Source organism: Myotis lucifugus, unplaced genomic scaffold (assembly GCF_000147115.1).
Source record: "Myotis lucifugus unplaced genomic scaffold, Myoluc2.0 scaffold_761, whole genome shotgun sequence".
Lineage (NCBI taxonomy): Eukaryota > Metazoa > Chordata > Mammalia > Chiroptera > Vespertilionidae > Myotis > Myotis lucifugus.
The window spans coordinates 5,671-32,655 of NW_005871809.1; the positions used below are offsets into that span (position 1 = coordinate 5,671).

The 26,985-nt window shown below is 57.3% G+C and overlaps 1 protein-coding gene across 1 annotated transcript in view; it reads left to right on the forward strand.

Annotated features, from left to right (window-relative positions):
- Positions 1-26,981, forward strand: part of PRDM15 (PR/SET domain 15) — a 32,357-nt gene extending 5,376 nt beyond the window's left edge. The window contains 21 exon segments of the mRNA XM_023746919.1: positions 494-746; positions 3,350-3,451; positions 4,794-5,030; positions 6,360-6,412; positions 6,414-6,496; positions 7,776-7,957; positions 8,083-8,177; positions 8,563-8,650; positions 12,733-12,900; positions 13,798-13,892; positions 15,143-15,274; positions 16,932-17,066; positions 17,834-17,997; positions 18,811-18,890; positions 19,240-19,359; positions 19,685-19,816; positions 21,389-21,472; positions 21,873-22,048; positions 24,205-24,285; positions 25,754-25,963; positions 26,897-26,981. Coding sequence (XP_023602687.1) covers positions 494-746; positions 3,350-3,451; positions 4,794-5,030; positions 6,360-6,412; positions 6,414-6,496; positions 7,776-7,957; positions 8,083-8,177; positions 8,563-8,650; positions 12,733-12,900; positions 13,798-13,892; positions 15,143-15,274; positions 16,932-17,066; positions 17,834-17,997; positions 18,811-18,890; positions 19,240-19,359; positions 19,685-19,816; positions 21,389-21,472; positions 21,873-22,048; positions 24,205-24,285; positions 25,754-25,963; positions 26,897-26,956 — 2,730 coding nt within the window. The 3' untranslated portion in view covers positions 26,957-26,981.
- The last annotated feature ends 4 nt before the right edge of the window (positions 26,982-26,985 follow it).

Below are 26,985 nucleotides of genomic sequence, written 5' to 3' on the forward strand. Positions count from 1 at the left end.
GGCTCATATTAGGTTCCGTGGGCCTTGGTCACGGTCCGGCCTCGATCTGCAGAGTCGCCTGCCCTGCTGCGCCGCTTCCGATCGATTGGCTTTAGATTGTTTACACTCTAGTTCTGATTCGCAGATTCCCATAGAATAATTGGATCTCTGTAGCCCCTTCCTCTCCTTCTAATGGCTTTCGTGTTTTCGGTCGTCAACGTCAAATACAGGGGTGAAGGGTGGCGGAGTGGACAATTGATCTTATTGAGAATTGATCGATTTCTCGGATTCCCTTATTGACTGTCTGTGTGCCCCGCCTGCCGATCTTGTGGTATTTTGTGGAAGAGCACCTCAAGGGACCAAAGAGCCGCATGTGGCTCGCGAGCCGCAGTTTGCCGACCACGGGTCTAGACTGCTTAGCCCCCTACCCCCCCTGCATCCCCCCCACACGCTGACACGCAGACTGGTGGGTAACAGGATCCCCCTTGGCCCCTGGCGGGCGTGCTCCCCTCAGGTGTTCCAGAAGGATGGGCACCCCGTGTGCTTTGACACCTCCAACGAGGACGACTGCAACTGGATGATGCTGGTGCGGCCGGCGGTGGAGCCCGAGCACCAGAACCTGACGGCCTACCAGCACGACAACGACGTGTACTTCACCACCTCGAGGGACATCCCCCCGGGCACCGAGCTGCGCGTGTGGTACGCGGCCTTTTACGCCAAGAAGATGGACAAGCCCATGCTGAAGCAGGCCTGCTCCAGCGTCCACGGTATGTGGGAGCCTCGCCGTGGGGACCGAGGCCTCTCGGCTGCACACAGGAACCCAACGTTAGTGAGGAATTGTGCTGGCGAGCTGGCTGTGCGTGGGGAGAACAAAGGGGGTGGTCTTGACCACACTTGGCCGGGTCTGTTGTTCTGCTTGTTACATATCCCAGCTGATAGACAGTTAGAGCCCACACCCGAGCCAGACACCTGCTGGTGGGAACTTGTGTCTCTTATCTCTGCTGCAGTAAGTCCTTCGCACTCTCCACACAGTGCCTTCTCCTCGTCCTCTGAGGTTGCTCATTGTCCCTGGTTTGGGCAGAGGAAACCGACGAGAGAGGGTGAGGAGCCGGCCCTGTCCCAGCGCAGGAGATGGAGGAATCTGCTCCCGAGCGGGGCTGTCACCTCGCAGCTCCTCCAGAATCGGGGTGTGTGCACATGTATGTGTGCGCAAAGAAATACCCCGTGACAGTCATACATGTGATTGGCTCAAACCCGATGTTTCTATTGGAAAAGCAAATCAAAGTGCGTACCTGACAAACCGGGGTCCAGGAAAAATAAATACATAAAAGTTGAGTGACTAAATAAATAAATAAATGAATAAAATGCTGTCTTCAACTTAAAAAGTCTTTCCTGTCCTGGTGGCACGGGTCCTTTCCACGGCCCCGAGAGACCCCGTGACACGGCTGACACTGGGCACTGTTAACCCGTCCAAGAGCACCGAGCTCTTTCTGACCTGGTTTCCTTGTGCCTGATTCCTTGTGGCACAGGCAGCTGACGCCGTGTGTGCCTGGGAGCAGCCCAGACGGCACGTCAGCATTTGGGTTGTTAGAGGCTGACCTTGTCATTTGTGTCCTGGATGATGACGCACCCCTCACGACTTGCAAGGTCAAGCTCAAAGCAGAGCCTGGTGCCACTTATCAGCGTTACAGTTGTCCTGTGTCTTTTTACCTGCTGGAGAGTCTTTCTTTCATCTGGAGCTGATTTTGGAGACAATAGATTTTAATGAAATTAGTCCTAACCACTCTCAGTCAGGAATACGAGGTGGCTGGTTCCTCCTCTACGCTTCTGAGAATGGGGGGCACTTAATAATTATGTCAGGCCCTCACCAGTTCATCTCAGTGGATAGAGCATTGGCCTGCAGACTGAAAGGTCCCAGGTTCGATTCCAGTCTAGGGCATGTACCTTGGTTGCGGGCACTTCCCCAGTAGGAGGTGTGCAGGAGGCAGCTGGTCGATGTTTCTAACTCTCTATCCTCCCTTCCTCTCTGTAAAAAAAAAAAAAAATCAATAAAAGATATTTTTAAAAAAATAATTGTGTCAGGACAACCAGCATAAACTGGAAGGCAGACTCACCCCAAGCAAGGCTTTGAGTTGGGAAAAGAAGTAAGCAACTTAGGTACTCTAAAATTTTAGAAATACTTTTTATGGCTTTCTGTTTTGAGACAAATGGCAAGCAAGAATTTCTGGAAATGCATTGAAAGTTATTGCCTACTCTTACCTATTTGGTTAGTTGGATTCTTTATTTCCTTTCCTCCTGAGAGCACTTCCTGCTGAATGTTCATGTAGCCCTGGCAGCGCTGGTGACTCTCCCCTGGGGCCCGAGGTAACACCTCCTCTGTGTGCCAGGCCGTCGGTAAACTAGTGACATAGCAGCTGCCCAGGCCCCTGCGCTGCCTCTGCTGCCTTTTCCCCGATACTGAATGCACCAGCAGTCTCAACTCTGGGTGATGCAGTTAAGGGCCCAGGAGCTGCTGTGCGAGTGGCCCATGAGTGTCAACACAGGCTGTATAGTGACAGGAGTGGACGTGGTGGTGATGGCTCATGGTCCCTGTCCAGCCCTGATGCAGCCAGGAAGGGTTAGAGAAACCAGGCCGGGCCAGAAGATCGGGGCCCCAACATTGAGGTCCCACGAGAGCACCCGTAATTTTTTTAAAGGAGCTGCAGCTCCCCTCCTCGGAGCAGGGCCTCCCTCTGTCCTCCACGGAGCCTAGTCATCTTCTCCCTCCTTAGCCCCTGTGGTTCTGCAAGGAAGGACTGGAGGCACTGCCTGGACACAGCCACCTGCCCCGGGGGGCTGTTTAAATCCAAATTCAAATGAAATGGATGTAAGACTTCAGTTCCTCTGGGACATGAGCACACGTGGTCGCTGTCCCAGACAGCAAGTTACAGAGTATTTCTATCGCTGCACCCAGTGGTGGATAGCGCTGGGCCGAGGCAGCGGCCACACCAGGCTCAGGGCACACTGCCTGGCTGTTTTGGGTCCCTTGTTGTGTGAGCCGATGAGAGACTGAGGAATTTGTTGTCTGTAGGATGGTGTTTTTTTCTTGAGGTTGTGTGAAGGATGGGCCTGGTCCCACTAGGCCGGCTTCTTGGAGGAAGACACGTTTCTGTGACTGGAGACAGACCCTGCATCAGGCGGCGGTGGCTCTCGGCGCGCCGTGTCCTCATGTGTGAAATGAGGACATTCCGAGAACAGAATGGAGCCTGGACCATCGAAAGTGGCCCATGAGCGATCGCTGTTGTGTCACCTGTAGGACAGGTGCATTCTGCTGGGCTGGGCCTTCGTGGACAGATGAACCGCTGTGGGTCACCTTGTCTCTCTTTTGAAGCTGCAGGCACCCCGGAAAGCAGCACCCCGGTGGAATCAGAGCCGAGCCAGTGGGTGTGTAAAGTGTGTTCCGCCACCTTCCTGGAGCTGCAGCTCCTGAATGGTAAGGCGGGGGCAGGCGGGGGGCAGGTTGTTGAGTCAGAGTTTAGAAAGCCCTCTGTTGAGGTCACTGTGATGTGGGTTCTCTTGCACACCATCCCTTTTGGACAGCAAAACGCATGGCCATCGGAGGCTCCCTGGCTTCAGTGAGCTGCTCGGCTCTGAAGCCTATCTCCCAGACCTGCGTGCCTGCAGAACAAGCCCTGCCCAGTGCCCCCCCCATCCAGTGCCTCCCCCATCCAGTGCCTCCCCCCCAAGTGCCTCCGCTCACCCCCCCCCCCGGACCCAGTGCCTCCCCCAGCTTGTGGTTTTACACTTTGTCTTGAAGCCCCTCTGCGTATCTGGCATCACGAGGTCTTCTCGCTCTTAAGCTCAGCATGTAGTATAGTTGCGGGGGGGAGAAGTCTGTATTTTATCGAGTCTTTCCAAGTGTTTGCAGCCAGTGCACTCGTTGTTACCTTGTTCTGCTGTGCGGCTGAACTGCCAAACCCTTCCTATGACGTGTCACACAACGTGGTGTTTGCTGTGTAATTTTCTTTTTCTCACTCGTTCCTGAGGGCACGCACCCAGCAGTGTCCCTCCAGATGGGGCAAATGAAGGCGTAACGGCCACTTTACACACAGCACCTGAGTCGACCCAGTGGAGCTTTACAACAGGAAGAATCAGCCCTGGGCCCCAGTGAGCACCCAGGTGCCTTCTGTCATCTGCGTGCGTTAGTCCCATCCTCCCATCCGTCCTCCCTCCTCCTTCCTGCTGGGGCCCTGCGGGCCAGCTGGTCTGTGCCGGACTCACCTTCACTGGGACTGTGGCCACTCTCGTCCAGCTTTCTTGTCCTGGGAGGCCTCTGAGGGCTTCTTCAGTTGAAAATAAAGCACAGTTTTTGTTCTTTTGCTTTATGCAGTGTTTTTAAAGACAGTTTATCGCAAATTGAATATTTCTCTTTTCCTCTTAGAGGTTACATTTTTAAGTAATTGTGTTAGGTATTTATTGTAGAAAAATTAGAAAATAGCAAATAAGCTTACAGACAAAAATCACAGTTGCCTGACTGTTACCATCGAGAGAGAACACGTGGGTGTGGCCTTCCACAGTCCTCTTCGCACGTACGTGTGGCGCAGGCTTTTATCTGTACAGAACTGCCCTGCTTTTATCACCTGACTGACTTTGAAATAGTCGTCTGTTTGGTGCGTGGGAATGCTTTCTTATCAAAAGCAGTGGGAATACAGTTTACCTCTGCAGAGGGCGCACTATTAGCAAATAAAATTGAAAACAGAAACAAGCAGTGGGTGAGGGAGCGGACACTGACCGGCTCCCTCACGCCCCTGTGCACCTGCCTCCCTCTCCTGCAGAGCATCTGTTGGGTCACTTGGAACAAACCAAAAGCCTCCCCCCGGCCGGCCAGCAGGAAGGGGCTCCAGAGAAGGAACCTGACGGGTCTCAGGGGGAGCCTCCCGCAGTCCCCAAGAGCATCAGTGCCGCCAAAGAGCAGAAGAAAAAGCCTCGAAGGGGGAGAAAACCCAAAGCCTCGAAACCAGAACAGAAACCAGAACAGCCCCTGGTCATCATTGAAGACAAGGAGCCCGCAGGTGAGGGCTGGCCCTGAGGGCGGAGCCAGCAGGTGAGGGCTGGCCCTGGGGGCGGAGCCAGCAGGTGAGGGCTGGCCCTGGGGGCGGAGCCAGCAGGTGAAGGCTGGCCCTGGGGGCGGAGCCAGCATGTGAGGGCTGGCCCTAGGGGCGGAGCCAGCAGGTGAGGGCTGGCCCTGGGGGCGGAGCCAGCAGGTGAGGGGCTGGCCCTGGGGCAGAGCCCGCAGGTGAGGGCTGGCTCTGGGGGCGGAGCCAACAGGTGAGGGCTGGCCCTGGGGGCGGAGCCCGCAGGTGAGGGCTGGCCCTGGGGGCAGAGCCAGCAGGTGAGGGCTGGCCCTGGGGGCGGAGCCAACAGGTGAGGGCTGGCCCTGGGGGCGGAGCCAGCAGGGTGTGCTCTTGGACCTGACAGGGCCTGAGGGGTTAGACTTCCTGCACAGGTTCCCTTCCCTAAACAGGCCAGGCCAGTGAAGGGGCAGGAGCCTCTTCAGTGATGGGTTCACTAGTGGTTAGTTGCATTAGGAAGGCATGTGGGAGGCGAGTGGGAGGACCAGTGCTAACTTTTGTGTGTGACCTTCCCGTGTTTCATTTGTGCAGTGGTTCGGACCTGGGTCCCTGTTACTGTGGTTATGTCGTGTTTGACTCTTGTGCTTGCTGTTATCTGCTTTTGAACATACTCACGGTGGCTTGTCTAATAACAAAATTAATATTTCTGAGTCTCTGTCACCACTAATTTAATACATTTTAAGATCCCAACATACATGAAAATGTTTTGGTTTGGGTTGGTATGCTGAGGGATTGAAATACAGTGGGGCCTTGACTTACTAGTTTAATTCGTTCCGTGACGGAGCTCGTAACTCAAATTACTCGTATGTCAAATAAAAAATTGAACGAGTGAGACACGTGATGCTGGGCTGATGTTGTGGCGTTCACTGTGACGTTCGCTGCGCCAACTAGCAGTGGGGTATCTGAAGCTGGCTCGTAACCTGAATTTTAGCTCGCAACTCAAAGCAAAAAATCGGCCGAGAGACGGCTCTTATCTCGAAAAACTCGTTAGTCGGGACACTCGTAAGTCAAGGCCCCACTGTAGTGCTAGGACTGCCGTGGTTTTAAAAAAGCATCACAATTTATAACCTAGTTTTGAGTTATGAGTATCATTTTGATTTTCTATATATACAGATAAATATGTAGGTTCTAAAACATTGCTAGTTTTCCTTTTTTTCCTCGTTAACCGTGTAAACCTGGCCCGGCTGTGTCCCCTGGGCGTGCCGTCTTGTCTGGCTGTGTTCCGCCCCTGCCCAGCTGTGACGCGGCTGTCCCGTTCTTTTCTGGCAGAGCAAGTGGCCGAGATCATCACTGAGGTGCCACCGGACGAGCCCGTGCCTGCGGGCGCCGGACGAGCACATCATGGAGCTGGTCTTGGGGAAGCTGGCCACCACCACCACCACCAGCGAGGCCGCTTCAGTGCCCAAGTGAGTCCTGCCCCAGCGCTCGGGGCAGGCAGTGAGGGGGCAGTGACTTCGTGGGGGGTGGGGGGGGGGCTGATGAGTGGGGGCTTGCTTCTCATGGTGGAAGCGGATGAGTGTGTTCTGAGCCAGCAGCAGGAGCACTCTGGACCCAGGAGCTTAGTGGGGCGTCCACTGTGAAAACAGTTTGAACAATATTTTTATTGTGGTAAAATAGACCTAACATGAAAGTTACCATCATCATAATTGTTAAGAGTACAGGTCAGTGGTTTAAATACATTCACATACATTCACCATCATCCATCTCCGTAACTTCTTTATCTTCCTTGAACTGAAACTCCATATTATTAAATAATTATTCCTTACCCCCTCCCCCAGCCCCGTCTGTGAATCTGAACAGCCTAGGTGCCCGTGTAAGTGGGATCACACAGGATTGGTCCTTCTGTGACGGGCTTGCTCCACTCGGCATGATGCTCTCCAGGCCCATCGAAGTGCAGCCTCGGTCAGAATGTCCTCCCTCTGCAGGCTGAGTGACAGTCGCTGTGGTGTGGGCCACACTGGCTTGTCCATTCCTGCTTCCGTGGCACTTGGGCTGCCTCCCCTCTTCCTCTTACGAATATTGCTGCTGTGATAAAGCAGTTTTGTATTGGAATTTCTATAAATTGCTTTCCTTACTTTGTGTTTTCCTTTTTCTTTCAGTGAACAAGGAAAATGTTTGTATTTTGTTGTCATTCTTGGGAAATTATTGTCCTGAAGCTGAATAAGCTGGTGGCAGTTTTTTCTCCACTGGCTCTTTTTGGGGTTCCCCTTTCTGTTGTCAAAGTGCACCTGGTGCTTCGTAGGCTGGGAACCTGTGGAAATACTGAAACCAAAGGCATGTCAGAAATGCTGTTACCTGTTATTTATTTACAGTCTATCTGAGTACCCAGAGAGTTTCCATGGAAACAGTCAGAAACACACAAGCAGAAGAGATTTTAAAAATCAGGTTCAGGGAGAATATAAAGCCGTAGAGGCCGGACCCCGTGAGGCGAGCTCAGGGACCTGGCTGCTCTAGTTGAAGCGCACATTGCGTGTGGCGCTTCCCGGTGGCCTGAGGTAAACACAGTGAGACGTGTGGCTGGCCCGCTCACGGTGCCTCTCCTCTGGGTGCCCCGGCCCTGGGTGATGCCGAGCTTGGCCCCTTCCTCCCATCGAGCAGGGACGATTCGGGAAGACCCTTTCCAAGATGACTGTAACCTTGAACTCAGTCTCCCACCTGTCTTCCCGTTCCCTGTCCACCTGGCAGGTTCCCGCATCATCAGAGCAGCAGCATCACCCTCAAGAGGAGTCTGATTCTCTCCACCCGGCACGGCATCCGGCGGAAGCTGGTCCGGCAGCTGGGGGAGCACCGGCGGGTGTACCAGTGCGGCACCTGCAGCAAGGTCTTCCAGAACAGCAGCAACCTGAGCCGGCACGTGCGCTCGCACGGTGAGTCCCAGCCTCTCTGTGGGCGGCGTGGCCCAGGGGCTGCCGGCCCCGCGTGGAGGGCCAGGGCGCGCATGTCTCTGGTCGTGCTGCAGTCATGGACCGGCTTGTTCTTGTTGGCGCCGTAGGTGACAAGCTGTTCAAGTGTGAGGAGTGTGCGAAGCTGTTCAGCCGAAAGGAGAGTCTAAAGCAGCATGTCTCCTACAAGCACAGCAGGAACGAGGTGGGTGCAGCCACGGTTGTCCTCCCAGCTACGGGAGAAGCAGGCCACGGACCAAACAGTCCGATGGGGAGAGAAGTTAGAGTCAGGGGAGAGGAGAGAACCACAGCGGCCAAGCCCGGCGGTTCTGGACACATCCAGGTGGCCTGGCCTGGCGGGAGCAGGTGGCCCTTGGGGCTGTGCAGGTGTCTGAGTATGGGGTGCTCTTTCTAGGGCAATGGGGCGGGAAGAGTGAACATTCTTCATGTTCCTAAGCTGAGTAGGAGAGTAGTACAGAAACGTCGTAAACCACACACACGGAAGTTGCTAGAATGTTTCCTCAGGGAGCTCGTTCTGCTTGAGCCTCCCCTGGGCTCCTCCTCTCACTGACGCGCTGCCCTCTGCCCAGGTGGACAGCGAGTACAGGTACCGGTGTGGCACCTGTGAGAAGACCTTCCGCATCGAGAGCGCACTGGAATTTCACAACTGCAGGACAGGTGAGCGGGCCCGGCCAGCGTCGAGTCCCAGGGGACGGGGTGGGAGCTGGGGAACGTCAGAGGGGGAAAAGGTAGGGTTAACAAATAACCCCACCACGCATTTTGCTTCCGAGCAGTCATTAGCTGGTCTAGAGACAGACGGAGACATCCCGGGTCTAAAGGAACTTATGTTCCCACTTCCTGTTACACATGCCCCCCATTTGAGTTCCCACACATGCCATCCTCGCCGAGTGTGGCGGGCAGCAGTGTCGGGTTTGCGCTAGGACCATGTGAGAAGGAGTGGGTGGGTGGTGCCTGCAGGGGTGTGTCTCTTACTTGTCGGAAGGGGCTTCCGGAACCATTAGCCTCCCTTCTACATGGAGCTGCCAGTGTCCAGACCATGTTGTTCTGAGTCCACTTCTGTCCACCAATCTCCAAAAGTGACAGGAACCTCATTTCCTCATGCTGCCACGAGCCCGTGCCGAGGGGGCCTCCCTGGGTCTGGGCAAGCATGCTGGGCACTGTGTGTGGGCAAGCTGGCAGCTGGCAAGCACGCGTGCTGCAGACATCCTCGTGGACAGCAGGAGGCAGTGGCTTAGGAGCCCAGCCCCTGGAGAAAGCCCCGCCCTGTCCCCACTGCTCCTCCTGTGCACCGGGGTGACTTGCCTTCTCCCTCTCTCCAGGAACCCTAGCTCACCCGGGAGAGGGGGGGACCAGTGGCAGTCGGCTTAGCGACCTACCAGGTTAGCCTTTGATACCGACCCTTTCCTGTTGGCCCTCTGTGTGCGTCACTGTATCTCTGTGCGGGTTCTTGGTCAGGTGGGTCTCCGGGGAGCCTTAACCGGCTTAGCTAAGTCTCCACGGTCCCTCCCTCTGCAGCCAGCGCCTGCCCGGAAGCGCCCGCTGTAACCCTTGCTTGGCTCATGTGTTTGTTTGTTTGTCGTGTTGGAGGGTCCTGTCTGGAACCTGGCATGTCTTGCCCATGGCACTTGCTCCCATGGCGGGACTGTTCTGAGTGGCAGACGAGCCCCGTTTCACCTGAGCTCCAGCTGCTCCGCAGCATCTGAGTCTGTGGCTTTAAGTGACCTTGGCAGCTTTCGGATGAACTTCCAGTGTTCCGCACACCTGCATCCTGAGCCCTGCACCCAGGTGCTCCCCAGATCTGGGGCGGGTCCCCCAGCAGTCTCCATGCTGCACCAGCTGCAGCCGGCCTTAGCCTGGGCTGTTCTGAGTCGGACTACGCCCGTGTGGCCACTGGCAGGTCTGCGTGCCTGCAGGAATGGGGCGCGCTGTCAGGGTGTCAGGAGCATGAGTGGCACCTGTGCAGTGTTTGGTGAGTGACTCAGGGTCCAGGAAGAGGAGGTGTCCTCTGTAGCTGTCTCTCTGGACACAGGTGAAGCAGAAAGTAACAGAAGTCAGAGCCCCAGGTGCTACTCATGGGTCAAAGTTCCGACAAAGCAGACCTTTCTTTGTCATGTGGAAGTAACAGCAGCAGCTGAAATGCACCTTCTCTTTTCCCAAGATGCTCTTTCAAAGGGTAGAAGTTTTGGATGGAAAATAAAGGATAAGCCTGGATATGAGCTCATTTGCAAAATGCAGTATTTGCATACTATTATGTTTTTTTATTTATTCACAAAAGAAAATGTGTGTCTTCCATAAACCATTAAGCCAAGAATTTGTCCAATGTGAGGGAGAAGCTTTGAAACGTATAGTCTGCTGGGTTTTTCTCATGCTGCCACTCAGCATGGCTGGCCCTGGGTGTGACAGGTGTTGGTGTAACTCTTCTGAGTGGTCCCTGAACTGCCTTTGACCATCAGACTGCGCTAGTGAATAGCAAAGGCTCCCATGCAGGTCGGCTCTCCTAGAAATCTGCTGTCTTATCTCTGGTTGACCCTGCACCCACACCCTCACCAGAACCCAACTGATAGGCATCTGTTCTCAGTTGCTGCATTTTATTAAAACACTAGAGGCCCGGTGCACAAATTTGTGCACTGATGGGGTCCCTCAGCCTGGCTGGTGATCAGGGCCGCAGGAGGTTGGCCGGCTAGGGGGAGGGACTGCGGGAGGTTGGCCGGCTGTGGGAGCGCACTGACCACCAGGGGGCAGCTCCTGCATTGAGCGTCTGCCCCCCTGGTGGTCAGTGTGCATCATAGCAACCGGTCGACCTGTTGTTTGGTCATTGAAATAGGCTTTTATATATATAGATAATTGTAGACCTCAAGGACACCAGGGTTATTGGTGGGAGAAAGTTATTGTTGGAGCCAGATGCCCATCTGCATTCCTAAACTGGTGACTGGATGCCACACAGGAAACGCACCCTGAGTGAGGGACATCCCAAAAGCCCTGCCTGCTCCTTCTACCTGGGCAGGGCAGCCACCCTGAGTAAGTGACGTCCCGATAGCCCTGCTCACTCCCTCTACCTGAGCAGAGGCCACAAATGAGTCAGGAATAGTTACAGGTGATTTCTCACCATATGCTGGAGGGACTTCCTGAGAGAGAAAGCGAAAGCCATGGGCACACTGTACCTTCCACGCTAGGGGGGTACCTGCCCATGAGGGCAGCTCACCTATGCTATTAGCACCTGCCCAGGAGGGAAGCTCACTTGGGTGGTTTTGCAGGCCTGGAGTGGGTGGGGGTCTCTGTGATCTGATGGGACAGCCCAGTAATGGTGTGGCCTCCACAAAGCAGATGCAGATGCCCTTGGTCTGGTGGTCCCATCCCTAAGAAGCCATGCTCAGGGGATTCAGCAGAGGCCCCTGGCGACACAAGCCCAGCGTCTGCGCCCCGACCGCACAGAGGGAGGGGAGGGGCCTCGGGCCGGAGGCCAGGGTGAGGGACGCTGGCATCATTGCAGGCTGGGCTGAGGGACCCCCGCCCCCATGCACGAATTTCGTGCACTGGGCCTCTAGTAAAGAATAATGCAGTACATTGTGGTAAAGGAACCAGGTGGACTGTTACATAGCCCCTGAAATAAGCATAGTAAGCACACATACTGCATACATGTAAGTGTGTGTACAGGGGATCATATAGATGCACCTGGGCTGCACATTGGGGTCACCTAACCCCCTGCCTGGACATGTTGGGTTGTCACACTGGCTGTGTGTGTGTGTGGGGGGGGGGGGGTGCTGCAGGACATCCACAGCACCAGGTCGGCCCCCACAGAGGACGATGTGGCCCACGTGTTCCCAGGGCTCAGTCTGAGACCCTGGGTGTGTGGGGGGCAGGGGGTACTTAAACGCACCACGGGCTCCGTGTATACCACAGTGAGAACCAGCAGATTCATGGTAGGAAACAGCAGGGCTATGTGCAGCCTCAGGGATCTGTGTGTTTGGCAAACGTTTGCTGACTCCAGGAACAAGTCAGCGGGCTGGAGCCCAGGCCCAGAAACAAGGATGACACGGTGTGTCCTGAGGCCTCCCTCTGAAGGGGGATGCCCCTGTGACCCACTCTGTCATGCCCACCTGCAGGGGGACCCGGCGTGGGCTGGTGCTCCAGGAGGGCTGTGGGCAGTGAGGGCTGCCTTCAGGGCTTGTGTGGAGGACAGACCCCTGGATGGGGGTGGGGTGAGGGGCAGAGCACAGAACAACACAGAGAGGGTCGGGGCCTGTGCTGGGCATGAGGCCCTGGGATCCCTGAGCCAAGGGGAGAGTCCAGGTGGTCCAGGAAAGACAGACAGCTGGAGGGGTGCTAGCGCCATGCAGGTGCCCCTCGCCCGCTGCCTGTGCTCACCCAGGGCAGGCCTTCAGGGGACGTCCTGGTGCCTGGAGGGAGAGCGCAGTGGCACAGAGGGAGCGGGTGGGGACTGTCCAGTTCCCGGTGGAGCACTGGGGTTCCTTGGGCGGAATCGTTGAATGCTGTGAGGGAGAGGAGGTGGCGGAGGATGCGGGCTGGGCTGGTGGTGAGAGGAGGCGAGCTAAATCTTGGGAACCAGCCCTCCAGCCTGTGCTTGGACAGTAGCACAGGTGACCGGCTTCCTGGCCATGTGGGCCTCACGCATCTCAACCCTTCACCTGCGCCCCTTGCCATTCCCACTGCCGCACCATGGAGCCTGCGTCCGATGCCGTTGACCTAAAAGCTGCCGTGTCTGCTTGCTTTCTGGACAGATGACAAGACGTTCCAATGTGAGATGTGTTTCAGATTCTTCTCCACCAACAGCAACCTCTCCAAGCACAAGAAGAAGCACGGGGACAAGAAGTTTGCTTGTGAAGTCTGCAACAAGATGTTCTACCGCAAGGACGTCATGCTGGACCACCAGCGGAGGCACCTGGAGGGTGAGCGCCCTGCGCAGGGCCTGAGGGAGGGGGGAGGAGTGGGCCGTGTCGTCACAAGCCCTGCCACCACCCGATGGAGTCACCGAGCTGTGGGGATTCAGCCCAGGCAAAGGGAGGGATCCGTAGTGTCAGGTGGGACCTACAGGGACAGTTGGGAATGTCCTAAGTATTCAGAGGGAGAGTTAAGGAAACCAGGCTCTCTGTAGGATTGAATGCTATGCAGTCATTAAAAGCTTTTCAGAGTTTTTGAGTATTATGGCAAAATGCTACACATGATAGAGAGTAGGAAGAAAACTAAAACTGCACACAGTGAGCTCTCCGCCGTGTGCGTGGAGCATGTTCCAGGTGGAGGCGTTGGGGAGCCCCTGACTGGTTTTCCCTGGCTCCTCCTCTGTGTGCCCCGAGAGGCCCCTGATGCCTGAAAGCCGTAAGGATTTTGTTATCAGCTGACCTTGCACCCTGGCCCTAATTCAACTGGTTTAATTCGAAGGATGAGTATTAGCCTCTTTTTCATAAAGAGCCTGCCTGCTTAGAGCCGTCTCCGAGAAGCCTGCCTTTTCCCTGAGCCTTTCCATCGGGCACAGACACCTCTAGGTCATTCATTATAACCTTCCACGCTGTAAAGTGGGAAACACTCGCTGCCCTAGTATTTCCAAATGTTTCAGATGCAAGAACCCTGTCACCGAGCCCGTGGGTGCTGCAGTCTCCTCTCCCCTGGGAGCCTGTAGGAGCAGCGGTTAGCGCTGATGCTCACATCACAGCCCAGGGACGCCCCACTCACTCTTATGGCTCCACACTGTGGGCAGCCGTCTCCCGTCCTCTGAAATGACACTGGGCTGCAGCAGAACTGACTAATATCACATATTTACCCTCTCGCTTGGGTGGTGGGCCTTTCAGGCGTCAGGCGAGTGAAGAGAGAAGACCTGGAGACCAGCGGGGAAAGCCTGGTCCGCTACAAGAAGGAGCCTTCGGGATGCCCCGTGTGTGGCAAGGTAACGCCGCGCTGCCCCGCAGTCTAACGCACAGCTCACCACTTCCCGCGGTGACGAGTCGGAGTTCTGCCCACTGCAGGTCCGGGGGAAGGTCCGGGGGACATGGACACTCGGGGTGTCCTAAGCTGCAGTGTCCACTCACTCATGGCCTTGTCATTGTGATCTTTTTTTTTTTTTAATATATTTTATTGATTTTTTACACAGAGGAAGGGAGAGAGATAGAGAGTTAGAAACATCGATGAGAGAGAAATATGTATCAGCTGCTTTCTGCACATCTCCCACTGGGGATGTGCCCGCAACCCAGGTACATGCCCTTGACCGGAATCGAACCTGGGACCTTTCAGTCCGCAGGCCGATGCTCTGTCCACTGAGCCAAACCGGTTTTGGCGATTGTGATCTTTTGCTGTCGAGCCGGGTCTCCAGTGAGGGAGCTGAGGGATGAGTGTTTGCTCTTTTAAAGCCTTTTTCCTCGTTGGCCACCATCTCCACCTGCGTGCGCCACGCTCTCTCTCCTCAGCGTCTCTGCGACGTGTCCTTTGGCAGAGATGGGAGCCGCTCACCGGGGAAGTGGGAGGTCCTGGGGCTTAATTCTGCCTGCTGGTGCTGGTCTCCCCTGTGGCATTTCTGAGTGACAGCACCCACAACCGCGTGGCCACGGAGGTTCCTGGCATGTTCCCTGATTGAGCGAAGCGTGACGTCAGCCTTATGAGCAGATCCGTTCAGGGTGTGTCAGGCGACTCCTTAGCTTGACCTTAAATGTCCAGCAGTGCACTGCCCACCAGAGCCCCGGGGTGCTGTCAGCCCGTGCGGGGGCCACGCAGGCGGCCACAGAAGTTGGGGTGTTTTTCATGAATGAGCTCCATGGCCTTGGCCCTCCTCACACTCACCTCCCACGACGAGAATGTGCAGAGGCCCACTGTGTGCCCAGGGCTAGAGAGCGTGTCCCTCTCGGATGCAGAGCACTTGCTGCGGGGGACAGGGGGACTCCCAAGGGGCTCCTCGCCCCCACAAGCTGGGGTCGTCGGGGACAGAACCACCAGTCTGGGCTTGGGTGGTTGCTGGGTCTCAGCCACACGCAGTCCTGTGAGCAGCTGCCAGGCCCGGACAGTGGGGAGCGATGGCCGCAGGGACAGCCAGTGGCAGCATTGCCGGAGTTGTTGCCTTTGCAAGAGGAAACGGAAACTATGGTTACGGTTTCCGCGAAGCCGGTGTTGTGAGTGGCGCCTCCACGTCCGCCTCTTCGCCCGCAGGTGTTCTCCTGCAGGAGCAACATGAACAAGCACCTGCTGACCCACGGCGACAAGAAGTACACCTGCGAGATCTGCGGCCGCAAGTTCTTCCGTGTGGACGTGCTCAGGGACCACATCCACGTCCACTTCAAGGTGCCCGCGCGCCGCGCCGCCCCGGTAGCTCAGTCGGGGCATGGGGGCCTCGGGCCAGCGCTCTGACCACGGGTCCGCTTGGCCACCCGCCTCTTGTCAGATGCGGCCTTGTGACTGTTAGCTGGTCTCAGTCAGCCCCACTGCAGGGCTCCCAGTCCGGTGCCTCCCGCGGGTGGATGGGTGCTGGGGTTTGTTCCCTTTCTCCCTGCCTCGAGGAAAGTGAGGAGTTGGCCGGAGCTGGGGAGGCAGCGAGGACTCGGGGCCATCGGGGCAGAGGAAGTGCAGATCCAGGGAAAACAAGGAATGGCAGGTGGTGCTGAGGCCCCGATGAAGCTGCGCTCACCCTCGTCACCTGCCTGCCTGCAGCTCAGTGACGGGCAGTTCCCAGCTCGGTGCAGGTTGGGATTTCTCTGGGCAGATGCTGGGGAAAGTGGGGGTGAGGCACGAGTGTGGGAGGCTCCCGGTGCAGGTGCAGAGCCTTGTGGACCAAGCTGGGGAGGAAGGAAGGGCCCCAGGAGGGCGAAGAGCCTCGGGCAGAAGGGCTTGGACCTCCCGGGACCCTGCCATGTCCCAGCCGGGACCTGCGGGTACCAGTTCTGCCACCCCTCTGAGCCTCCAGATTTCTCTCTGTAAAACGGGGCCCAAGCCCTGCCATGGACAGTGGGTTTCCATGAGCATTAAATTAGACCCGATAGGTGACTGGCCTAGCGGATCTGAGTGCCCATGCCTGTGGTCTGTAAGCAGGTGCTAGTCCTCCTCGGGCAGTTCTCCTCTGAAAGAGGGGTGCCCCTCTTTGCTGACGGAAACTAGGGTTCAGTCTGAGTCAATGTGAGAGTCCACAGTAGAAGAAACGGAACGGCGGCCCTTGTTGAAACCTCATGCTTCAGCCAAGGGCGCGGAGGGAGGGAGAGCGAGCTCTCCAAAGGAGCCCATCCTCTCTGGGTTCCAAGTTTGCTCACTGATGACACGTGGCCCTCAGTGCCATGCAACCGGCAGCCTCTGCCTGAGGATGGGCAGTGGCAGGGAAAGGGGCAGCGCCCTCTGCGGCCGCTGGAAGGAGCTGCTAGACAGGGAGCCGACCACCCAGCGTGGCGAGCCCTCCTCCCTCCCAGTGGTGGCTGCTGGCTCCTGCCACGCTGCTCCCTCAGCTCCGGGCTCGCCCCCCGGGTGACTGCTGGAGTGATCCTTGCAGACTTTTGCAGGAAAGTAAATGGAACTTCAGAAACTTCGGGGCGAGCCCGGTCACATCCACAGGAGGAGGCCTTAGAGACCACTGACCCCACCCCACTGACAGAAGCCACCGTCGAGGCCGGGACGTTAGGGGTTCCCAGGTTCAGGCAGCACCAGGCTCACACCAGGCCCGCGGGAGGGGGTCTGCTGCTCCCTGCCCACCCTCGGGGCCGGTGCTGTGCGTTATAGAATGATCTGAGTGTGAGCAGGGCCTGGTGGGTTTACTGTCAGGGAGTGGGGTGTGTGGGTGACCCGAGGGAGAGTGTCTGCAGGGGGCCCACACAGGATGCAGCAGGTGGGAGCTCCTAGGACGTCCTACCCCGCAGAGGCGCTGCCTCTCCAAGTGGGTGAGCCCCCTGCTGCCGTGGATAAGTAGCCGGTTAACGCTTTGTCACGCGCGTTAGAAGTCGGGCTCCGGCTTTTCCAGGACATCGCGCTGATGGATGACCACCAAAGGGAAGAGTTCATTGGCAAGATCGGGATCTCCTCAGAGGAGAACGACGACAATTCTGACGAGAGCGCAGACTCGGAGCCTCACAAGTACAGCTGCAAAAGGTGCCAGGTAACTTGCCGCTCAGGAGCGTCGGGGAAGGAGGCTCGGGACAGGCGGCGGACCCGACGGGCCCGGCTCGGTGAGCTGAGTCCCAGGCGGTGGCCCACTTGCAGACACAGCTGTCCTGCTGGCTGCCCCAGGTCACTTGGGTTCTCGGGGAGGATGCCTGGTCTCACTGTGTCTCCCGACTGGCCGGTGTACGGCTGTGTGGCTCACCCGGTGGGATCTGGCTCCCTGGAGGTCGGCCGCATGAGGGGCCTCCCTCCCCGCCTCGAACCAGTGGCTCTTCACCATAGCCTGTCCCGTGCGTGGAAGGGGGCATGCTCAGAGGGGGTGGTTCTGTCCTCAAAGGGCCCGGGCTCAGCAGCGTGCTGTGTGAAGGCGGTCCCTGCACTGGGTCCCCTGCCTGGGAAAGCGCAGTTCACTCCTGTCGAGTGCAGGTGCCATGTTCTCTGCGAGCACCAGCCCGTGTGCCCATCCTGGCACCTGCCGTGCGCCTGTCAGGACCCGTGGGTGTGAGTGAGGTCAGGGAGGTCAGTGGGTAGAGAGGAGGCAGTCAGTCCTGAAGAGGAGTCCGGAGGCCTGGGAGGAGCTGGGGTCCACTCCTCACATCCTCCGCTGCACAGTTTTGCCGGTGCTGCCCCTGCCCTAGGAGTGCCCTCCTCACCTGCCAGCGTGACGGGCTCTCACCAGCGTCCCTGCCCCGTGGTGCGCGGCAGTGCGTGCTGAGGTGCAGCGCCGCGCTGGGCGGGTGGTGAGCGTGTACCTGTCCGCAGCTCACCTTCGGCCGTGGGAAGGAGTACCTGAAGCACATCATGGAGGTGCACAAGGAGAAGGGCTACGGCTGCAGCACCTGCAACCGGCGCTTCGCCCTGAAGGCCACCTACCACGCCCACATGGTCATCCACCGCGAGAACCTGCCAGACCCCAACGTGCAGAAGTGAGGCTCCCGGGGCTGCGGGCTCAGCGCTGGGTGGTGCCTGAGGGAGGTGCCCGAGGGAGGTGCAGAGAAGTGATGCTTGAAGGGGCAAGTCCCTCTGCTCTGTGAGCCCCGCTGGGTCCTGGGGAAGTACCTGTCCACCGGTCCTGCCTCGGCCCCATCCCCTGCCAGGACTCAGCATGAGCAGCGCATTACAGGCCTGGGGAGCCACCGGGAGCCCTTTCCCCAGTGATCAGGGTCCCTGAAGGCCAGCTCCCATCGGGCTGCAGCCGGAACCAGTGCTCTGAGCCTGAGCGAGGGTGGGTGGTTGTGGCTGCAGTGGCTGCAGTGGCCAGCTCGGTCGCGAACAGAGTGCACAGGCCGGAGGTCCGAGATCAAGGTGTCGCAGGGCTGCCTCCCTCCGACTGTGAGAGCATCTGCCCCAGGCCCCTCTCCTTGGCGTACAGACGGCCTCATCTCCCCATGTCTGCACATGGTCGTCCCGCTACCCAGGCCTCTGTGCCCACACCTCCCCTTTTCATAAGGACACCAGTCATACTGGCTCAGGGCCCATCCAGAGACCTCGTTCCAACTTCTTCACTTGTTAAGCCCTGATCTCCAATACAGTCACGTTCTGGGGAACTGGGGGTCAGGGCTTAAGCGTGGATTTGAACTGGGGGCACATTAAGTTCATGACAGCCTACAGTCCTTGTCTTCTGCCGTCTCCATTATACCTTTTGGTCTCATCTCTTGGTCTCACGGTGCCTAGGAAAGGTGTGCCCGCTGCAGGGTCCCCCCATGTGGGGCCGCCCTGAGGCTTCTGTCTGGTTGCAGGTACATCCACCCCTGCGAGATCTGCGGCCGGATCTTCAACAGCATCGGGAACCTGGAGCGGCATAAACTCATCCACACGGGTAGGGGTTCCTGTCGGGCACAGGGCCCCGGGCTGAAGGGGGTGGACCGCCTTGTCTGTGGGCTTCGTGTGCAGAGCAGTCACGCATTGTCCCCCTCAGTGCATTCCTCGGTCCCGCTTCTTGTGTCCTGGCCACGGTGTCCACTCCCAGCACGTCCCTGCCTCATCACCCGCTCCAGGTCCTTGGAGCCTCCTGCCAACGAGCCCAGAGGAAGGCCCTGAGGCGGTGGAGGGAGGGGTGGCCCGTGCTTCCAGCTGCGGGGAGGCTGCCTTCCTCCCAGTTACTGCCTTGCTGCCTTACCCACGCCTGCGGGTCTCCCAGGAGTGACATGGGGGTGCCTTGTTGGTAGGTGTGAAGAGCCACGCCTGCGAGCAGTGTGGGAAGTCCTTCGCCAGGAAGGACATGCTGAAGGAGCACATGCGCGTGCACGACAACATCCGGGAGTACCTGTGCGCCGAGTGCGGGAAAGGTACGGTCCCGGGCGCGCCCACGTGGCGCTGGAACCGGCCTGCAGGGGTGCAGCTGCTCCCCATTGGTGGGAGAGCCTTTCAGAGCAGAGCCCGCCTTCCCGCCCCCCTTTCCGCAGTCCCTGACACCTGTGCCTGCCCAAGGGTTGGGGTGTGGGCACTGGAGGGGGGTCGGGCACAAGCGCTGGGGGGATCCAGGGCACAGGGGTGGTTAGGGGGATCCTGGGCATGCGGAGACGGGTCCAGGGCACGGTCACTGTAGGGGGGTCCAGGGTGCGGCCTGGTGGCGCAGGGGGGTGGCGGGCGCCCACCTGCCTCTGTCCGCAGGCATGAAGACTAAGCACGCGCTGCGCCACCACATGAAGCTGCACAAGGGCATCAAGGAGTACGAGTGCAAGGAGTGCCACCGCAAGTTCGCGCAGAAGGTCAACATGCTCAAGCACTACAAGCGGCACATCGGTGAGTCCTGGCCCGAGTCCTGGCCGGCGCCGGCGTGCGGGCAGCCGCTGGGCCTCGTGCGAAACGGCCGGAAGAGCGCCTCACTGGCTGCTCCTCACTGTCCTTGGCTCCCCGCGGGCCGGGGTCCGAGCGAGCTCTGCTCTGGGAGGTGCGGGGAAGCAGCGGGCATCTGGGAAGCGTCCTGTCCCGTCCCCCAGGCGCCCTGGTTCGTGTCACTGCGCATGCGCACAGGAGTCCAGGTGCTGCCAGACTCGCCCGCGTGAGTTTGGTGACACTTGCCAGTTCTGCAGGGCCCTCGCCCTGCTCAGCCGTTCCCCGTGGGAATGTGTGCCTAGGAAGGGAGCAGGTAGGGTCCCAGAGGTTGTACAGCTGACCTCAGATCCTGGGACGTCTAAGTGTCCGTCGGCAGGGCAGTGGCTCAGTCGTGCAGCCATTAAAAAGAACGCAGCTGTCAGAAGCGATGAGATTCATGGTAGTTTACATAGAGTTTACGGAGGAAAAGCAGCCTCTCAACATCACACGTGAGCCCCTGTTTGTAAACATGGACCTGTGTGTGGGTGGACGTGGGTGTGTGAGGGGGCGCTCAGGTGGACACCAGAACGGAAGGGAGCTGGCCCCTGGTGATGGGATTTGCCTGAGCCGGACATTCCTGGCAGGAGCCTCTCTACCGTGTTCCCTGTCCTCCCTACGATGGCCCTGGGTCCTGCCACTGCCTGGCCCAGCTTCCCTGTGTGCCTCAGCTGTCCGTCCAGGCCATGCAGGTCGGCTTGGGTCCCCGCGCACTGGGCTTGCGCAGAGTGCGCTGCCCTTGTCTTCCTGGGAAGCGCGCCCCTTACCTGCCTCACCTTCTCTGGGAAGCTTTCTTGCTCCCCCAGGACTGGGTCCCGACCCGCCTCTAGTGCTGCAAACTGTACCATTCCACAATGCTGCTCTGCTGTACCAGCCTCCGCGCTCCACTGGCTGCAGCACCCACTACCCCTTCGGCCCCTCCTCCAGCCACGATGAGCCCAGGCCCTGTGCCTCCTGGGGGCTCTGTATGTACTCACAGCACCCAGTTGGTGGGCCCTTCGCTCACTTGTCTTGTTCCATTTTGGAGGAGCCTTTGTTTAAGAGGCTTTCTCGGGTCCACATTCTTGTCAGTTTGGGGAGTACATCTGTCTTGCTCACCCGTACTTGCTCCCCAGGTTGCAGGCAAGCAGAATGATCGCCCCCGACTGATGGCCTGTGGGGGCACATGGGTAACCAACCACCTGTTTCATAAGCATGGCGTCTGCCTTCCCTGGTCATGAGCTAATGCAGAATAAAGCTCATTGAGTCGGATTCTGCTCATTGGGAATGACTGGCAGTCCCGTGGGCCCCGGGCTGAAACTGACCTGCCACCCTTCCTAAGGAAGCACCTTGCGAAGCCACCTGCAGAGGGCAGAGTTTCCAAGCCTCAGCTCAGTGCCTGCCTCCTGGCAACCTACCTTCCCGCAGCCTCTCCAAGTACCCACTGTGTCAGGGACAGGACTCCCGCTGCGTGTGGCTGAAGCACTGAGGACCATCTGAAGCTAAGTGTGCCTTTTTCTGCAGGGATTAAAGATTTCATGTGTGAATTGTGCGGAAAGACTTTTAGTGAGAGAAACACCATGGAGACCCACAAGCTCATCCACACAGGTAAGCAGGGTGCGGCCTGGGGCGGAGGGGGGGCGGCTGTGTGACCCTGCATTGCAGACTGTTTTAGAGTATCAGGTGCCGTCCTGCCTCAGTGGTGGCCCGTTGCCTCCTAAAAATCAGTCCAGTACAACTTTCAAATATCTGTTCTTAAATTTTCAATCATTGGAGCAATGACGTGGCTCCACACTCAGCGAGGGAGGAGGCCATGTCCTGCTCACCTCAGGCTGTGCTTGTCCCTTTGGCCTGACCAAGGGACGGTCCCAGCAGCACATGCAGAGGGTGAGGTGCCCTCCTGCCTACCCTGCAGGCTGTGGGACAACCTCGCTGATCACCTGTGCTTGTCTTTTCCTCCGTGTGTGTGTGTGTGTGTGTGTGTGTGTGTGTGTGTGTGTGTGTGTAGTGGGCAAGCAGTGGACCTGCTCCGTGTGTGACAAGAAGTACGTCACCGAGTACATGCTGCAGAAGCACGTGCAGCTCACGCATGACAAGGTCGAGGCACAGAGCTGCCAGCTGTGCGGGACCAAGGTGTCCACCAGGGCCTCCATGAGCAGACACATGCGACGCAAGCACCCGGAGGTGAGCATCCTCCTCCCTGCTCCCACCCCCACCCCCGCCGGCCTGGTCCCTCTGCCCTCCGCCTGGTGCGAGCTGCTTTTGACCCTGGCTCAGGGGTCTGTCTCCCTTTGCAGACCTGGAATTCCTCGAGGCCGGGCCTGGGTCTTAGGTTCCCTCTGCACTGCAGCACCTGCATGTGGGAGGGAGGCACTGAATGAACAGAGAGAAGAGCCTTGCTTGTTACTTGCTAAGGTTATAGGTTAGTTTTCACTGGAATTACAGTGAGATGAAAGTACAAGCCTGCCCCTTGCCCCACTCTTCCCTTTGAGTGGCTAAGAAAACGTGCAGAGCGGGGAGCGTCCAGGTGGTGTTGGGGGCGATCAGGTGGCATTGAGGACCCAGAGGGAGAACTTGTGGAAGCAAGAAGACTTGGCCTATTCCAGAGGAAGGTCCAGGGCTCTAATACCTCACTGTGCTTCAAAAAGAAGCAAACGGGAAAGCAAAACTGGCAACCAGCTCTCAGATCACCAGAGGGAAAGGCTCTAAGCAGAAGAGCAACGAAAGGTGTCACGAGCAAAAACCTCAGATTTGACTACGTAAGCAACGTAACACTTAGAAGTGACATGGTTAATGAGCAAGCAAGCTGGCAGGGTGTGTGAGATGTTCCTGTCGTTCAGACACCGACTTTACTATCAGAGACGATGAGCATTCAGTGTGCACGTGAGAGGCAGTTCGGGAGAGGACCTGCCTCTGGTTAAAGCACAGGAAAAAGCGCTCCCCTTCACCGAATCCCAGAGACGCAGGCGCTAACGTGCAGGGCCCCCTCCATCCACGAGTGAGCCAGGAGGTTTTAGGTTCAGAGTGAGCGTGCGGGCGGGCCCCGCGAGGCTGTGCTGTGGAAGGCAGCGGGCGGTGTCGCCAGTGCTTTATGAATGATTCTTCGGACGCCTCCATGTCAAGCCCGGGGAATGGGTTAAATTAGTGATGGTTTAGCAATGTGCTTGGCTCTATAAACAGTTCTAAATAAGATTGTAAAGAAGCAGGACGCATGTGAGCACTACAGCATACATCCAGCGCGCTGTACGTGTGTCTGCAATACTCGCCTTTATCATGTAAAGGAGACGGGTGAGGAAAGGAAGGCAGGAAACAGTCCACAGTGGTTTTCTCCTGGGGGTGAAGTTATGGTCATTTTGTGTCCTCGGCAGCCTGGGCCCTCCCGCAGTGCCAGGGTCACCAGCTGTTTGGATGAGGAACACGCACAGACAGGCTGTTACAGTTTCCCTGATCGTGTCTAATGTTTCTACAGCGAATTCCCTGTTAGTAGCTCGCCTTCCTTACACCTTTTTGGAGTGTGCATTCGCTCTCTGCATGCGTGTTCCATTGTCTCACATCTGACTTGATTCGCTTAAGTAACCACAGTCCAGGGGCAGCCGGCAGAGGCAGGCTCATGGACGAGGACCCGCAGCTGGTGGAAGGGACGTGTGGGCCCCGGGAGGGAGGGAGCACGGCGTGGGGGCTGCAGTCAGGGCCAGGCAGTGTGGCTCACGGAGAGAAGGTGGGGGCGGAGGTACCCACCTTGGGGCAGGTTAAAAAGTAGTGTTTAAGGCAGCCATGGGCAAACTACGGCCCGCGGGCCGGATCCGGCCCGTTTGAAATGAATAAAACTAAAAAAAAAAAGACCGTACCCTTTTATGTAATGATGTTTACTTTGAATTTATATCAGTTCACACAAACACTCCATCCATGCTTTTGTTCCGGCCCTCCGGTCCAGTTTAAGAACCCATTGTGGCCCTCGAGTCAAAAAGTTTGCCCACCCCTGGTTTAAGGTATACATGTCTCGTTCTTGGTAATTCCTTATGGGACATTGATATGAAATAACACGATTCATTGAAATGTCACTTGCTGAAAGCACGTCAGTAGACAAAAAAGGGAGGAAAGACAGTGTCCCCCTCGGCCTGGGTAGGTGGGCACGAGTGATGCCCAGACAGGGCCAGGGGCACCCTCCATGCGCAAGTTCATTGCAGACTCTGGAGGTGAGGGCACATGGTGTGAGGGCAGGACAGGGGTGGGTGGGATTCTGGAAGCAGGCTTCCAGGGTCAGTGCTGGTGGACACATGGACGATGCCCATGACGGAGGAAGGAGAGTCACCCGGCTCACTGCCCCGGCTCTCCTGCAGGTCCTGGCCGTGAGGATTGACGACCTGGACCACCTCCCGGAGACCACCACCATTGACGCCTCCTCCATCGGCATTGTGCAGGTGAGCACAGAGCGGCCCTGTGGGGAGGGCGGGGTGGCATGGGGACTTCCAGGTAAGCAGACACCCTCGGGTGGGGCCTCCAGAACCCAGGCAGAAGTCGGGAGCACTCTGGGAAGCCCTGTGGTCCATGCTTTGTATCTCACCTTCGTTTCATGCTCCATCTTTTTGGTCAGTCATCTCTCCAAGAGCCTTTTACTTTCTGTAAGTTTCTAGAACTTTAAGGAATCACTGATGTGACATGGAGGCTGGTAGGTTTGAAATCTGCAGGGTAGAGGGCAGACTGGAGACCCAGGGCAGGGTTGATGTTGCAACTCGAGTCTGAAGGCCAGTGGAGGCAGAACTCCCTTTTCCTCCAGGGCCCTCAGCCTTTTCTTCCAGGGCCTTCACCTGATTGGATGAGGCCCCCACAACATAGAGGGCAGTCTGCTTTACTCAGTGTCCACTGACTTGAATGTTCATGTCATCTAAAGTGTACCTTCCCAGCAGCATCTGGACTGTGTTTGACCAAACAATTGGCCCCCTCCCCAGCCAAGTTGGCACTTAAAATTAACCATCACAGGTAGTTTCCAGGAAAGCTGAGCACAATTAGGTTACATATGAAAATTCACTTTAAATGTATTAGATGAACCTACTTTTTAAAGGAGTTTTTAGGTAATACCTTCATAAAAATTTATTATAAAGAGAACATGTCACACTCTGAGCTATTTTAAAGTCCTATTTCTACCTCTTTTTTTCTGAAGTGGAGTTTTGAGCACAGTGCTCAGGTGCCAGGTTGGACTGAGTGAGCGTGAGAACGCCTTAGTGCCCCCGAGGCCCACGCCCACCCTGTGAGGGCAGTGCCACGGTAACCAGGCCGGCAGGTTTCCCCTGGGTCTGTCTGCCACTGGAGCGGACCAGGTCTCATGGGATGGCCCCAGAGGTCCCGGAGGGTGGAGGGCCGGAGTGGAGTTCCTGGCTGGACAGTCCTGCCCAGGGGCCTCAGTGACCGGCCGCAGTGCACCAGCTCCCAGAGAGGCATGTGGGGCACCATCTGGGTCGCCATGATGGCTGGGCCTGTTCCCTGTCCCCCGAGGAGATGACCATCTTGTTCCTGTGGTCAAACCTGTTTTGATCCAAGACATTCTGGGGATGAGAACCTGATGTGAAAACATTTGCAGCCTCAGGCCGAGCTCATCAGGACTGAAACAGTGGCTTAAAAATTCTGTTTTTTATGGTTTTGTTTATATTTCACCCCAAAATGTAGCTTTTAAAATATGACTTGTATGTAATTTCCTCCACTTAACAAAAAACCCTGAAACTTGCCTCGATCTTTAGAAATGAAGTGATCAGACCGTGGCCACTGTGTTTCCTGTGGCAGCTGAAGGCCCGAGAGCCTCAGCGCTGACCCTGGATGTGTCCCCGGCCCACGCTGGCCACCTGGGCTCACGACCCATTGACCTGCAAGTTGCTGAAACTTCTTTCCCTGCAGCCTGAGCTGAGTCTGGAGCAGGAAGATTTGGCAGAAGGGAAGCCCGTGAAAGCCGCCAGGAGAAGTCACAAGAGGAAGCAGAAGCCGGAGGAGGAGGCAGGGGCACCGGTGCCGGAGGACGCAGCCTTCAGCGAGTACTCGGAGAAGGAGCCCGCGTTCACCGGCGCCGTGGGCGACGAGACCGACTCTGCCGTGCAGAGCATCCAGCAGGTGCTGCTTCCTGTGCCGGAGCTGGGGCCCAGTCACTGTGCGGGGGGCAGCTGCCCTGGGCGCCGGGGCGGGGGGAGAGGGAGATTGAGGCGGGTGGGGGCCCACATGTACCCACTCCCCTCCCTGTCTGTCACGCCTGTGGGTGCCCTCCCACCGAAGCTTTTCCCAGTGTAGACCTAGAAATCACACTCGTCCTTGTGAATAGCAGCAGGACCCCCTGGATGGTAGGAGAGCCGGCTCCCCTGGCTGGGCACCGGGGGTGTCTAAGAGTGTCTCTTCGTTGTGGAAATGGCCCAGTGCACCTGCCGCCCACTCAGGGAGAGTGGATCCTACAAACTGAAGGAGCCGCCCAAGGGGGTTGGAGGCCGCAGGTGGCCAGCCAATCTGCTGCCTGAAATAGAATCTTCCCGTTTGCTCATCCTCCCCCCTTTGGCTTGAGGCCCCCAAATCTCGCTTCTGTGTGTCCGGTGCTGCGCGGACACGTTTCCTTGGCCTTCCGTCCCCCTGCACAGGAAGAAAGCTGCTGTCATGTTACCTGTTAGCTGCTGCTCCTGCAGACTTGTTCGCGCCCTTTTGGCTTTCTAGTTGGGCTTTTCACTGCCCACCAACAAGCCCTTTAGAGGGCGAATATACAGTAATCTGTCTTTCTCATTATTACTTTTCTCCATTATTTTCTAGCCCGTGGAATCATTTGCTTCTCAGTTCGACCTAATGGCCTCTATGCTATGTCTGTATCTTTTTTTCTCCTTTTCACCAGAGTTATTGTTTCAGGGACAAAATTAACTTGATTTAATCTTTTACCCAAAGATGCTTCGCTCTCTCCTTTGGGCCTGTGCTTATTCCAGCGTGATGACCCGCCTGTCACCGTGTGGAGAGGGAGCCTGTGTTCTCTCCCATTCAGGGACTCACTGTTTTTATGCCGGCTCTTTCCAGGTGGTGGTGACGCTGGGGGGACCCGAACGTGACCACTTCCATCGAGCTCGGGTGGCTTGACCAACATCACCGTGACGCCCATCACACGC